General features: G+C 42.6%; 1 protein-coding gene across 1 annotated transcript in view; it reads left to right on the top strand.

The window, feature by feature from the left end:
* Window positions 1-14,430, top strand: part of FRAS1 (Fraser extracellular matrix complex subunit 1) — a 294,939-nt gene that overhangs the window by 152,825 nt on the left and 127,684 nt on the right. Inside the window, exon 29 of the mRNA XM_070949170.1 lies at window positions 9,864-10,042. Within this exon, the coding sequence (XP_070805271.1) occupies window positions 9,864-10,042 (179 nt within the window). The remainder of the gene's footprint in view (window positions 1-9,863; window positions 10,043-14,430) is intronic.

Below are 14,430 nucleotides of genomic sequence, written 5' to 3'. Positions count from 1 at the left end.
AAGATAGAAGGGTTTCCTTTTAACGCCGTCTCGCCTCAGTTCCTACTTCATTCTCCCGACTAGAACATACCTTACTTTACCTCATCTCATCTCATCTCATCTCATCTCATCTCATCTCATCTCATCTCATCTCATCTCATCTCATCTCATCTTATATCTCATCTCATCTCAAATATATCTCATATCTCATCTTATATCTCATCTCATGTCATGTCAAAGGAGAAACCAGATTCAATTGACAGCTGTGTTACTAATTAATACCAATACACCAGGGGTGGGTTCTACTTACCTTTACTACCGGTTTACAACGGGATCGCATGGGTGCGCTCGCTTCGCTCGCGCACACGCCTTGCTTCTACGCATGCACAGATCATTGATGACGACATCCAGGCCGGGGTGGGGCCTCCCACTGGTTTTACTACCGGTTCTTGTGAACCAGTCCGAACCGAAGGCAACCCACCTCTGCTACACACCCATTCATATATATACATATATGGACATCATAGTCTTTTTAAGAATTTTGTAAAGTAAGATTTGCCCAAGATCAGTCTGGAAATGTCACGACTGAACAGGGTAACCTTTCCTAACCAGTATTGTTTATATAGTGGCCACACAACCTTCATCATCCCCAGCAGTTAGAGACAGAAAGTCTCTGTGGGAGAACCAAAATTAACCACATTTAAAGGAATCAAACATGTACCTGGAGGGAATCCTAGAAATGTGACATCTCCTAGGGTTGTTTAATTTGCCTTTTTTTAGATGCTAAGACTAGGCTGATGGTTGTCAATGGATACCTTTTTGGCAAGCTATCTTATTTTATCTAAAAGAGTCCTTTAATTAAAGGAATCCAATTAAAGGAAAATTGAAGTTGGCATGCAAGAAAGCACAGCGTAACCCTCCTCGATGATTTTTATTAATGAGAATATCCTTGGACCTACACAAACTCAGTAAAGCAAGGGTGTGAAAAACTACAGATTATGGCGCTTAACTTCCTTTTCTGTACGCCCCAGAATCTTTTAGATGGGTGAGACATTTCTGGATCTTGTTTGTTTACTTGCTTGTTTAGGAAGGTGAGCTAAAGGAACCAAAAAATGTCTTAAATTCTCAACCTCTTGGTCTGGTGACTTATTTCTTAACCTTTTCTTGTTTTGTTTTTTTTAAAAAGCGGTGCTTTTCTTTATCACTATAGAATAGAATAGAATAGAATAGAATAGAATAGAATAGAATAGAAAATAGAAAATAGAAAATAGAGAATAGAGAATAGAGAATAGAGAATAGAGAATAGAAAATAGGACTAGAATAGAAAATAGGATTAGAATAGAATAGAATAGAATAGAATAGAATAGAATAGAATAGAATAGAATAGAATAGAATAGAATAGAATTTTTTTATTGGCCAAGTGTGATTGGACACACAAGGAATTTGTCTTTGGTGCATATGCTCTCAGTGTACATAAAAAGAAAAGATACATTCATCAAAAATCATAAGGTACAACACTTAATGATAGTCATAGGGTACAAATAAGCAATCAGGAAACAATATCAATATAAATCGTAAGGATCCAAGCAACGAAGTTACAGTCATACAGTCATAAGTGGGAGGAGATGGGTGATGGGAACGATAAGAAGATTAATAGTAGTGCAGATTTGTAAATAGTTTGACAGTGTTGAGGGAATTATTTGTTTAGCAGAGTGATGGCGTTCGGGAAAAATCTGTTCTTGTGCCTAGTTGTTCTGGTGTGCAATGCTCTATAGTTTTGAGGGTAGGAGTTGAAATAGTTTATGTCCAGGATGTGAGGGGTCTGTAAATATTTTCACAGCCCTCTTTTTGACTCGTGCAGTATACAGGTCCTCAATGGAAGGCAGGTTGGTAGCCGTGGTTTTTTCTGCAGTTCTAATTATCCTCTGAAGTCTGTGTCTGTCTTGTTGGATTGCAGGACCAAACCATATAGAGGGAGCTATAACACTAATTATAACACTACTTTAGTGCTCTTGCTCCCCCTACTGATGACAAAAAGAACTGCAGTTTATTTGAGGAAAATTTTGTTATGACTAAACCCCATTAAAATAAATTTAAAAAATAAAGTAGAATAAAACATAAATAAAAAGGAGGGAAACATGAGGATATCCTGCTCATTTTTGCAACCCTGGAAATGCCCTACAATGCATGGTACAATTTTTTAAGCCCGCCTCAGACCGTGCACACTCATATAATAGTATTCTGAGGCATCCTTGGTGCTCTCTGAGCTTGGTTGTTTTCTTGCCGACATTTCATTACCAAACTAGGTAACATCATCAGTGGTAGTAGGGAGTGGGTTTTGTTCTCTATTTATATTCTAGAGCAGGGGTGTCAAACTCAATTTCATTAAGGGCTACATCAGGGTTGTGTTTTACCTCTGGGGGCCTGGGTGGGCGTGGCCAGCTCGACATCACTTCTGTCGGGGGTGCCTATGATGGCCCGAGCACTCTGCCAGTGAAAACGGGCTCCTGAGCTCCGTTTTTGGCTGTGACGGCCTCCTGCAACCCTCTGCCAGCGAAAACGGAGCTCAGGAGAGCTGCGGGCGGCCCTCCCGAGCTCCATTTTTACTGGCAAAGGCACTGTGGGCTGGTCCTTCGCTGTTTCTAGGGCATCCCCACAGCCCCCACGGGCCGGATCTGTCCCCTGGACCTTGAGTTTGACACCCTTGTACGAGAGCAGGAGTGTCAAAGTTGCGTCGTCATGGCGAGGTCATGTGACGTATCAGGACTTTTCCTCCCTTCGCTAAACTGGGCAGGGGCGGAGCCAGCACCTGACGCATCTGGCCCACGGGCCGCGAGTTTGACACCCCTGTTCTAGAGGCTTGTCCTATTGGTGTGGGTCTTTGATTGGACTGTTTACTGTTAACTTGTTTGACAGTTCCTTGATTGGGGTGTTGTTTATTTCTTGATTGTTGTGGGTTTCAGCAGGTTCTGACCAGTTCTGGAGAACCGGTAGCGGAAATTTTGAGTAGTTCGGAGAACCGCTAGCAAAAATTCTGACTGGCCCCGCCCCCATCTATTCTCTGCCTCCCAAGTCCCAGCTGATCAGGAGGAAATGGGGATTTTGCAGTAACCTTCCCCTGGATTGGGGAGGGAATGGAGATTTTACAGTATCCTTCCCCTGCCATGCCCACCAGGCCATACCACACCCACCAAGCCATACCCACAGAACCGGTAGTAAAAATTTTTGAAACCCACCACTGATTGTTGGTCTGATATTAATAGGTAATCTTAAAAATAGATGCATGGGTGGCTGTAGTTCTCTGTGCACCGGAATCCTTCCCATAGAGAGAAAGAATTGCCTCTTGCTCTTCTGTAAGGCAGATGATGGAATGATCCACATAAACCAAAGATTGCTTCGAAGCAGCTTACAGATTGTCAGTCTCAAATCAGCTTTAAAGCACAGAAGTTGAGCAGATCACTGGAAATAGCACCGGCAGATTCTCATAAAGCATTGCCAGAAGGGAAACAATTGCATCCAGGATCCCACTTAATGCTAAGATCAGGCCCCAGACTGTTTTAACAGCCTCGATCAAGGAAGAGAATGAAGACTGAATGACTGGGCCATTCCCAGGAGATCCATTCTAGGCTTATAAAAAAGCTAGCAAGACTGTGAAAAGCTGAGCTGTACGGTTGCTGCAGTGTGTAAAAGGGGATTGTGATTTAAGTACAGATACTACGACTGTCAACTCTGAAGCTGGCCTGGCTGAGGCCATCTTGGAGGCTTCAGCGCTGCCACAGTGGTCCTGAGGGATAGGGAGAGGGGAATAGAGATAGCTGGAGTTTTGTAGCCAAAACAAAATAGTTTCCCCTGAGAACCAAGGACATTCCCACAGGTGGCTGAAAAGAGGAGGAGTGAAGTTTCCAAGCAACCGGAAAGCACTTTGATTGGACCATGTGACTGATTGTTTGGGAAAGGGGGGGAAAAACTTTACTTTTAATTAGGTGAAAACCACGGGAAGCTTTAGAGTCGGTTTTCACCAGTCTGTGCCAATATGGTATATCCAATAAAACTGTTCTTTGAGGAAACTGCTTGCCTCTGAGTTCTGTTTGTTGTGGGTGTATTATTTGGAACCCTGACAACTACAACATCAGCTGTGTGGCCTGGGCAGAGGAGAAGTTCCTTACTTCTGTTTCATATTTTCTACAAGAATTTCTGTGGAAAAGTAACTTCTTGTCCCTAGTTACTTTTTTCACACGTTCCAAAAACACAAACAAGAGATAGGACAACTCTGAATTGCTATGCCAGGCGTCCCTCAGCAAGTTCTTTTTAATAGCCAGGCCCGTTAGTGAGCTTGCTTGGGTTATTATTTATGATTGGGTTATTATTTATGATCAGTGTTGATTCATTGAATCAATGAATAAGAGAGTTGGAAGGGAACTTGGAGGTCTTCTAGTCCAACTCCTGCTCAGGCAGGAAAAACTATACTATTTCAGACAAATGGTTGTCCAATCTCTTCTTGAAAACTTCCAAAGTTGGAGTAAAGTTGTTCAACTGATGAATTGTTCTAATTGTCAGGGAATTTCTCCTTAGTTCTAGGTTGCTTCTCTCCTTGATTACCGTATTTTTCAGACTATAAGACACACTTTTTTGTCTCCCAAAAGGGGGCAAAATTGTCTGTGTGTCTTATAGACCGAATATTGCCAAAGCCCTGCCCACCTGCCAGCCATTTTTTGGCCTCCACATGTTCTGTTTTTGGGCCTTCTTTCGGCCTTTTTCAGACCTTTTTTGGCCCACTTTTAAGGCTTTTCTTGGCCCGTTTTGGGGGGCTTTTTTGGCCCATTTTGAGGCTTTTTCTGGGTCATTTTTTAGGCTTTTTTCAGGCCGAAAAAAACCTCAAAAATGGGCCAAAAAAGTCTTTAAAAAGGCCAAAAAGCCTAAAAAACAGGCCCCCCAAAAAGCCTCAAAAATGGCCCCAAAAAGCCTCGAAAATGGTCTGAAAAAAGCCAAAAAACCAGGCCGAAAAAAACCACAAAAATGGGCTGCAAAAAGCTCCCCAAATGGGCCAAAAAAAGCTACGGAAACAGGCCGAAAAAAACCTGGAAAAGGGCTGAAAAAAGGCCCGAAAAAAGGGAGGCCAAAAACTTTATTTGTTGTTTTTCTCTTCTAAATTTAGGTGCGTCTTATAGTCAAGTGCCTCTAATAGTCTAAAAAATACAATAGTTCCCATTCATTGCTTCTTGTCCTGCCCTCAGGTGCTTTGGAAAATAGCTTGACTCCCCCTTCTTTGTGGCAGCCCCTGAGATATTGGGACACTGCTATCATGTCTCCCCTAGTCCTTCTTTTCATTAAACTAGACATACCTAACTCCAGCAACTTTGCCTGTTATCTACATGAAACCTAGCGTTATATAGCAAATGCTCAGTAGGTAAATATGAACTAGTCAATAAATTTCACCCATCTTACCTCCCATGCCTGTTCCAAGAATGCCATGAAAAGGAAGAGAATTATGCTTCTATATTAAATTTTTTGAAGGTCTGGTGATAGATACACATATTCTTAATAGGTAAAAAAAAAATGAAGAGATAGATCATTAAATAAATGAATTACAATGAACTGTCGCTCTAAAATTGTATGCCACTCAGTCCTTTGCATAAGAGAATAACCGTTCGAGAACTTTGAATGGTCATTTAATGAATGGTTGTAAGGACTACATCTATTGCAATACTAGACTTATCTGGAATCATTGTGGGAAAAAGAGGTTCAAACAAGTCCAAGAAATTCCATCTTAATGAATGTAATTCATAAAAATCACAAAGTACCGAGACTTACAAATTGAAGTTGAGCGACTGTGGAAAAAGAAATCGTGTGTTGTCCCGATTGTAATTGGAGCCCTCGGAGCAATACCCAAAGGGCTACCCCGCTATTTAGAAATTCTAAATTTGCCGGACTTGAACATTTTGACTCTACAAAAAACCACCTTACTCGGAACAGCTTACATCCTCCGACGATACCTTAACAGTTCCTAGGTCCTTGGTTAGGACTCGAGCTGCTGAGCTATTAACCAGCCTCAAAGGCTGTGAATCTCACTAAAGATTAACCAATAAATAATAATAATAATAATAATACTACAGAACAACAGAACAAAACAGAACAGAACAATAACTTTATTGTCACTTTGAATGTACACCAGTGGTGAAATGCAGCCAGTTCTATCTGGCTCGGGCGAACTGGTAGCACCGGCGGTGGGAGGTTCTGCCTACCCGCCCGGACGTCATCACGTCCCGTTTCTGACCCTCAGCGCATGCGCAGAAGGGTCTGTGCATCCGTGGAGGAGGTGCACGTGCTCACATTTGTGAACCAGTAGTGAAGGTAAGTGGATTTCACCCCTGATGTACAGTAATCGACATACCTGTACATTAAAATGAAATTTCATTGTATGCAGCTCTCAAAGGGTCCACCCTTTAATTGAATCAATAATTGAAGCTAAGAATAATTGAAGCTCCTTCATCAGTTTCCAAGATGTCTTGACTATAACTTGAGGTTCTGCTGTTGGGGTTCGTAATTCCCTGGAACCAACCCTCAATATTTATTGCTCAGACTCGATGTTTCTTGATACTCTCAAAGCGCAGTTTAGTGGCTGCTGCATGAATGAGAGTTGGAGAGAAACATAAAGAGGAAGAAGAGTTATCAGTTATCTGCCAGAAAACTTTGGTGTGTGAGTGTTGTGGCTCCGTTACCGGAGCATGTGTCATCGTCAGGAGAGGACTCCGAGAGTGAAGGGGAGGAGTTGGCAAGGCCTCCCTCTCCAGGACCCTCCTCTCTGGCAATGCCTTCGGTGTCCGCCGAAGGGCAAGAGATAGGGCCAGGGCCAAGCACATCCACGCAGCCACAGATGGACAGTGATGAGGGTAATGAGTCTTGGCTGGACCCATGCCAGCGTCGCAGATATAAGCGCGCGCAACAGAAGAAAGGGCGTGCCCGAGATTAGGCTGAGTCACTGGACCACACCCCACAGGATATAAAAGGGAGCGTAGTGGCCAGTCAAACCTTGTGGCGAACAAAGCTGAAAGCTTCCATGCCATTCTGCATTGCCGGACTTTTGCTTTAAGACTGGATTATCTCTGGACTTGATTGTAATTATTGAGCTGCTTTCCTTTGATGTATCAGAAGTGGGGAGAAGTTATCTCTCCTCTTTGTAAATAATAAACTCTTGGCAGGCAGCCACTAGGTTGTTGCCAAGTTCCGTTATCATAAGGAAAAGGATTTTGCCGGCTGGTTTGGTCTTTAACTCCTGAACGTCTGTTGGTGTGTGTGCGTGGGGTTGGGGACAGAACAGTGAGGTTATTTAATTGAGATGTATGCGTTCTACATAATTCAGGCGTTCGGTATTAAGCCCCCTCCGGGAACTGATTTGTCAAGAGCACAAATCATAGAGACAAAACAGTCATATCCAGACTGTCAGGGTAATAGAATCCGTAAATCCGGTGTCAAAACAGATTAAAAGCAGGAACGACTGCTTTAGCCCAGAGGACTTCTGGAGGCAGGGACGTGAATACTGAAGCTCATTATAACTGCTATTTTGATCCGAATGACTGTGGAGAGTGGTCCAAATGTCTCTTAAAAACGTTCAGGTTTTATAAAGCAAAAAATGGCCTCTGATCATTTTTTCACACTTAATGACCATTGCAGCACCCTGATGGTCACATGAGCAAAATTCAAACGCTTGGGAAATTGACTCAAATTCAGTGGTGAAATCCAATTTTTTTTACTATCGGTTCTGTGGGCGTGGCTCGGTGGGCATGGTGTGGCTTGGTGGGCATGGCAGGGGAAGGATACTGCAAAATCTCCATTCCCTCCCCACTACTGGGGGAAGGATATTGCAAAATCTCCATTCCCACCTCACCCTAGGGGAAGGGTACTGCAAAATCTCCATTCCCTCTCCACTCCTGGGGGAAAGATATTGCAAAATCTCCAGTCCCTCCCCACTCCTGGGGGAAGGATATTGCAAAATCTCCATTCCCACCTCACCCCAGGGGAAGGATACTGCAAAATCTCCATTCCCTCTCCACTCCTGGGGGCAAGGTATTGCAAAATCTCCAGTCCCTCCCCACTCCAGGGAAGGATATTGCAAAATCTCCAGTCCCTCCCCACTCCTGGGGGAAGGATATTGCAAAATCTCCATTCCCACCTCACTCTGAGGCCAGCCAGAAGTGGTATGTGCTGGTTCTCCGAACTACTCAAAATTCCTGCTACCGGTTCTCCAGAATCTGTCAGAACCTGCTGGATTTCACCCCTGCTCAAACTTATGACGATTGCAGCGTCCGTGGGTCAGATGATCCCGTTTTGCGACCTTCTGACAAGCAAAGTCAATGAGGACACCAAATTCACTTAATAGCCGGGTTACTAACTTGGCAAGTGGAGTGATTCACTTAACAAATGTGGCAAGAAAGGTTGTAAAATGGGGCAAATCTCACTTAACAAATGTCTCACTTAGCAACAGAAATTTTGGGCTCAGTTATGGTCATACAGCGAGGTATGTGCAGGTAATCCTCGACTTACGACCATTCGTAAGTCCATTCAAAATTACAATGGCACTGAAAAAAGTGACTGACAATCCGTCTTCACAATTACAACCACGGCTGCATCCCACGATCACACAATCCTGATTTGGGTGCTTGGCAACCGGACTGAATTTAGAAATCTTTGCAACGTCCCTGGGTCACGTGATTGCCATTTGCAACCTTCCCAGACAATGCGGAAACCTAATTCACTTAATAAGTGTATGATTCATTTAGTAACTGCAGTGATTTGCTTAACAACCATGGCAAAAATGATAGCAAAATCAGGTGAGACTCACTTAACAACTGCCTTAACAACTAGCAATGGTATTTCTGGCCCCAAATGTGATCGTAAGTTGAGAACCACCTGTATTAGAGCTGCGGTGCCACAGAGCTTAGGGTGCAGTACTTCTGTTGCCTGCCAGCTGCCTGCAATTTGGCAGTTCAAATCTCACCAAGCTCAGGGTTGACTCAGCCTTCTATCCTTCTGAGGTGGGTAAAATGAGGACCCAGATCGTTGGTGGGCAATAGGCTGACTCTGTAAACTGCTTAGAGAGGGCTGGAGAGCACTGGAAAGCAGTAGTGGCCAAAATTGTGGAAACATTTTGGGAAAAGTGTATTCTCTAAAACTACCTAATAACACCACTTTTTTTTTTTTTTTTGGAGTAGTACCATAAAATTATATATCAATGGAAAGATAATTTAATCAAGAATGTAATGCAATAGCTTTTATGAAGGATTTGCTATTAGAAGAGCAGTTACAATATAAAGAAGAAAAGTGAAACACGTAGAAAAACGAGATATACAAAAATTATCACCATAGGAAAAAAATGAGATATACAAAAATTATCACCATGTCAGTTAATACTTAGTTGGGTAAACTTTAGCATGAATTATGGCCTTACAACCTCTTCCCATAGAGTGAACCAAGTCTTTTAGTTCTGCAGCTGTTATCATGTGAAACCAAGATTGAATGATGGCTTCTATTAACTGGGTTTTATTGCTGGGTCGCTTCTGACTAACAAGTTTGTTTAGTCGGCTCCATAGATTTTTCAATTAAGGTCTGGGCTATTCCCAGGCCATTCCAGCAGTGGAATAGGTTTATCTTGAAACTCTAAAAAAAGTGGTGTTATTAGCCATCAAACCTCAAAAATACACTTTTCCCAAAAGGTTTCCACAATTTTGGCCACTACTGTAAGTCTAAGTGCTATTGCTATTGCTATTAGGATCCTTCACATCTCAAAGTCATAATTTTAGTGGTCCGTCAAAGTATCAAAATTTTGAAAACTCCTAACTTTCACCTCCTCAAAGTGTCCTCCTGACTTTTGCTCTGCGCTTTCCTAGGTGAAGTGGTGTTTCTGGTTCCCATGCCTGCCGATGATTCTGGATTAGGATGGCAGCCTTTGGCCAGTGGAGGTAGAGCCACCCCAACAACCACGTTCACCCAACAGGACATCAACGAGGGTGTCATTTGGTACAGGCACTCTGGAGCCGAGACGGAGAGTGACTCATTCCGCTTCCAGGTACGTTACACCATCGTTAAGTGTAACAAGTGCTTTAGTTTGGTCTTATTTTATAATGCCTTAGTAAGACCACACCGAGAGTACTGCATCCAGTTCTGATCGCCACGATGTTAAAAAGACGTTGAGACTCTAGAAAGAGAGCGCAGAGAAGAGCAACAAAGATGATGAGGGGATTGGAGGCTAAAACATAGGAAGAACGGTTGCAGGAATTGGGTATTGGGTATAATTCAATGCACACTGATGATGTCTCCTTGAATGGTGATGAAACGTTTGCAACCAAATTGCGAAGTTTGGAGCTCAGTCCAGCAGCCCAGGAATTGGGTATGTCTACTTCAGGGATGTCAAACTCAAGGCCCGGGGCCAGATGTGGCCCTCAGGGTGCTTAGATCTTTTTTTAAAAAAGTTTTTTATTTTTTATCAACATATTCAAATGTACAGTGTTTTGTCCATCATTAATCATTATTCATTCATCTTATTCTTTAACTTTCATTGGCTATTTAGTTGTTCAGGTCTGCTCTTCTACCATCTCCTTCCTTTATTTTAATACAACCATTCCTTTTCTTCCCTTCTCTCTCCTCTTCTGTTTCTTTCTAATTTCCTCATTCCTCTTCTCCTTCTCTTTTCTACTTCCTCTCCTAGGGTGCTTAGATCTGACCAGTGGTGAAATCCAATTTTTTTTAATACTGGTTCTATGAGCGTGGCTTGGTCGGCCTGGTGTGGCTTGGTGGGTGTGGCTTGGTGACGTGGCAGGGGAAGGATACTGCAAAATCTCCATTCCCGCCCCACTCTGGGGCCAGCCAGAGATGGTATTTGCTGGTTTTCCGAACTGCTCAAAATTTCCGCTACCGGTTCTCCAGAACCTGTCAGAGCCTGCTGGATTTCACCCCTGGATCTGACCCTCAGGCCACCCTGGAAACAGTGAAGGACTGGCCTTGGTGCCTCTGCCAGTGGAAACAGAGCCCTCCCGGCCCTCCCAAGCTCCGTTTTCACTGGCAGAGGGTTGCAGGAGGCAGTCGCAGCCGAAAATGGAGCTCAGGAGCCCGTTTTCTCTGGCAGAGCGCTCAGGCCACCATAGGCACCCCGAACATTAAGTGATGTTGAGCTGGCCACGCCTACCCTGGCCACGTTCCCCCCCCCAGGTCAAACACAACCCTGATCCGGCCCTCAATGAAATTGAGTTTGACACCCCTGGTTTAGTTTAATGAAAAGGACCAGGGGTGACATGACAGCAATATTTCAATATTTGAAGGGCTGCTATAAAGAAGAAATAGGTCAACCTATTGAGGACTCAGTTTGTGGGGGCAATAAGCTGACTTTGTATAAATATACAAAAGTATGAAGGCTATTGCTTAGCGCACTGTAAGCCGCCCTGAGTCTCCGGAGAAGGGCAACATATAAATCAAATTAAAAATAAATAAATAAAATAAAAAATAAAAAAACCTATTCTCCAAAGCACCTGAGGGTAGGACAAGAAGCAATGGGTGGAAATTAATCAAGGAGAGAAGCAACCTAGAACTAAGGAGAACTTTCCTGACAGTTAGAACAATTACTCAGACTTGCCTCCAGAAGTTGTGGGTGCTCGTTCCATCACTGGAGGTTTTTAATAAGAGATTGGACAACCATTTGTCTGAAGTGATGTAGGGTTTCCTTCTTGAGCAGGGGGTTGGACTAGAAGACCTCCAAGGTCCCTTCCAACTCTGTTATTCTGTTGCTCTGTTATCTGCAGAACTGTTGAGATTTCTTTTCTGTGTAGAAGTCGCCCCTCAGAAACAGCACAACATGACAGGAACCCATAAAAGTGCAAAAATTGGGTTTGTCTCCTCAGAAACATCCTCTTTTCTCAGAAAGTTTAATCTGGCTTGTACCTCCAGCATGTTGTATGTTTGCTTTCCCTGTCATTCTGGCACCGAGGGGGCAATTAAGGTAATTTCTGAGGTAATTAGCATAGATAATAAAGAGCTAATATAGAAGAGCTAGATGTTGAGCCAGATCCTTTTAAAATTAATAGCTGCGTTGCGGTGTGCATTTTTTTTCAGTTCGCAGCATGATGGAAAGGAAGGTTGCAGTTTGGGCTTTCCTGAAGAACTATCTTGCGACTGGGAAAATAATTACATACTTAAACTTTTGTTTATGCGTGTCTGTGTAGAGAGTTGGAGAAAAGCTGTGCGCAGCTGTACAGGTAATCCTCAACTTACAACCGCAACTGAGCCCAAATATGTTGCTGTTAAGCAACATATTTGCCCCATTTTAGGATTGTCACCATTGTTAAGCGAATCACTGCAGTTGTTAAATTAGTAAATTAGTAAACACGGCTGTTTAGTGAATCTGGCTTCAGTGGGGAAGCCAGATTCACTAAACAGCCGTGTTTACTAATATAACAATTGCAGTGATTCGCTTAACAACGGTGACAGGTTACAAAAGGAGATCACATGACCCCGGGATCTTGCAACCATTGCCAGTTACCAAGCCCCCAAATGTTGGACACATGACCGCAGGCATGCTGCAAATGGTTGTAAAAAAACTCGATCCTATGTCTTTTTTCCCCCCAGTGCCGTTGTAACTTCAAACAGTCGCTAAACGAACTGTTGTAAGTCGAGGACTACCTGTAATTTCTACAGTCAATTAATAAAAGGAGCGGGATATAGCCTTATATTTTACAATATTCTTGTGACATTTTTGTTCCTCAGTTTCCCAGATAAAGAATCCCAATTCTGTGCTACTCTTAAGATCTTGGACTTGTGGTTGTCCTGTATGCATTTTTCAGTTTGTAGCACGATGGAAGAGAAGGTTGTAAGTTTGGGCTTTTCTGAAGAACCATATTGGGACTGTGGAAATAATTATGCAGTTAAACTTTTGTGTGTTCTTGGTGTGTGTGTATGTATGTGTGTGTGTGTAGGGAGTTGGAGTGAAGCTGTGTGTATCACAAAACAATAACCTATCTGTTAGGCCGCAGATGAATAGCTAGTGACTGCTGAGAAAATGCAGATGGATGATTTTTTTAAAATTAATATTCTGGGAATTGCGTTTCCAGCGACCGCTCACAAAATAAATCTTCCCCATGCTCAGTTAGAGATCTGTCATTTACTTTCCTTTTCCTTTCCCTTTCCCCCAAGGGTCCGCTTGACCAAATCTTGATAACGGTCTAGGAAACTCTATAGGTTGAGATCTCTTGCTTCTTTTTTGAGGGAGGAAATATTCCGTGCTACATTTCTTTCACATCGCGTAAATGTGTTGCCATTTATTGATTTCTCTGTCGTCCCTTGGGGAAGCCCTTCTGAAATCTTCTATCAATTCTTCTATCGGCATAGCCGCTTATCTGCTGTGGGACGTGTGTGGGTTGTAGGATGCATTCTGATAAGGCACTACGGTGGTGTTTATTTATTTATTGGTAATGTATTACATTTATTGTAGCCACATACTCCAGAGGATGGTTATGGGTGGTTTATACCAGGGGTTTCAAACTCAAGGGCCGGGTGCTAAAGCCGGCCCATGGGGTTCTTAGATTTGGCCCATGGGGCTACCCTGGAAACAGTGAAGGACTGGCCTGCCTCTGTTTTCACTGGCAGAGGATTGCAGGAGGCTGTCACAGCCGAAAACGGAGCTCAGGAGCCCGTTTTTGCTGGCAGAGCTCTCGGGCCGCCACAGGCACGATAATTCTTGAATTCCGATATGCTATCAGAAATAAATCTTCTAAAAACCAATACCACAATATTATAAAACCAATCATAATTAGTAATAGTCATAAATTAGTAATGTCAAGTAATTAGTAATAAATTAGTAATGCTGAGGTTTATCTTAGTTTTCTGATTTTTGGCAACGTCCAAGAAGGAAAAATGGGGATGAAAATATGTATATGTTTTAGTAGTTTATGTGCTAGATTAAAAGAGCTTTAGAAATACCTTAAAATCTCAGTCAAATGTACACAGGGGATGATTCTAGCAAGTTTGTTTGACATAATGTGTAATTTGAAGGAAATTTTATTTATTTACTTTTCAGTTCTGTTCTTTTTGTGTACAAATGTACAATAAACAGAGCCTTGGTAGTATAGTGGTTTAAAGCACCCTGTTATTAACACAGCTGCCTGCAATTACTGCAGGTTCGAATCTTACCAGGCTCAAGGTTGACTCAGCCTTCCATCCTTTCTAAGGTAGGTTAAATGAGGACCCAGTTTGTGGGGGCAATAAGCTGACTTTGTATAAATATACAAAAGTATGAAGGCTATTGCTTAACGCATTGTAAGCCACCCTGAGTCTCCGGAGAAGGGCGGCATATAAATCAAATTAAAAAAATTAAATAAAATAAAGGATCATATAAATAGGCAGCGTTTTTTCTTAATATTTCTGATTTCTGTGGGAAATTTTTATAGTTTACAGCTTCAAAATTGGATA

This window comes from Pituophis catenifer, unplaced genomic scaffold (genome assembly GCF_029215685.1).
Source record: "Pituophis catenifer annectens isolate HBS135680 unplaced genomic scaffold, rPitCat1.0.hap2 SCAF_8, whole genome shotgun sequence".
Classification (NCBI taxonomy): Eukaryota; Metazoa; Chordata; class Lepidosauria; order Squamata; family Colubridae; genus Pituophis; species Pituophis catenifer.
Note: the sequence above shows the minus strand (reverse complement) of the source record. Positions and strands in the feature narration are given on the sequence as shown.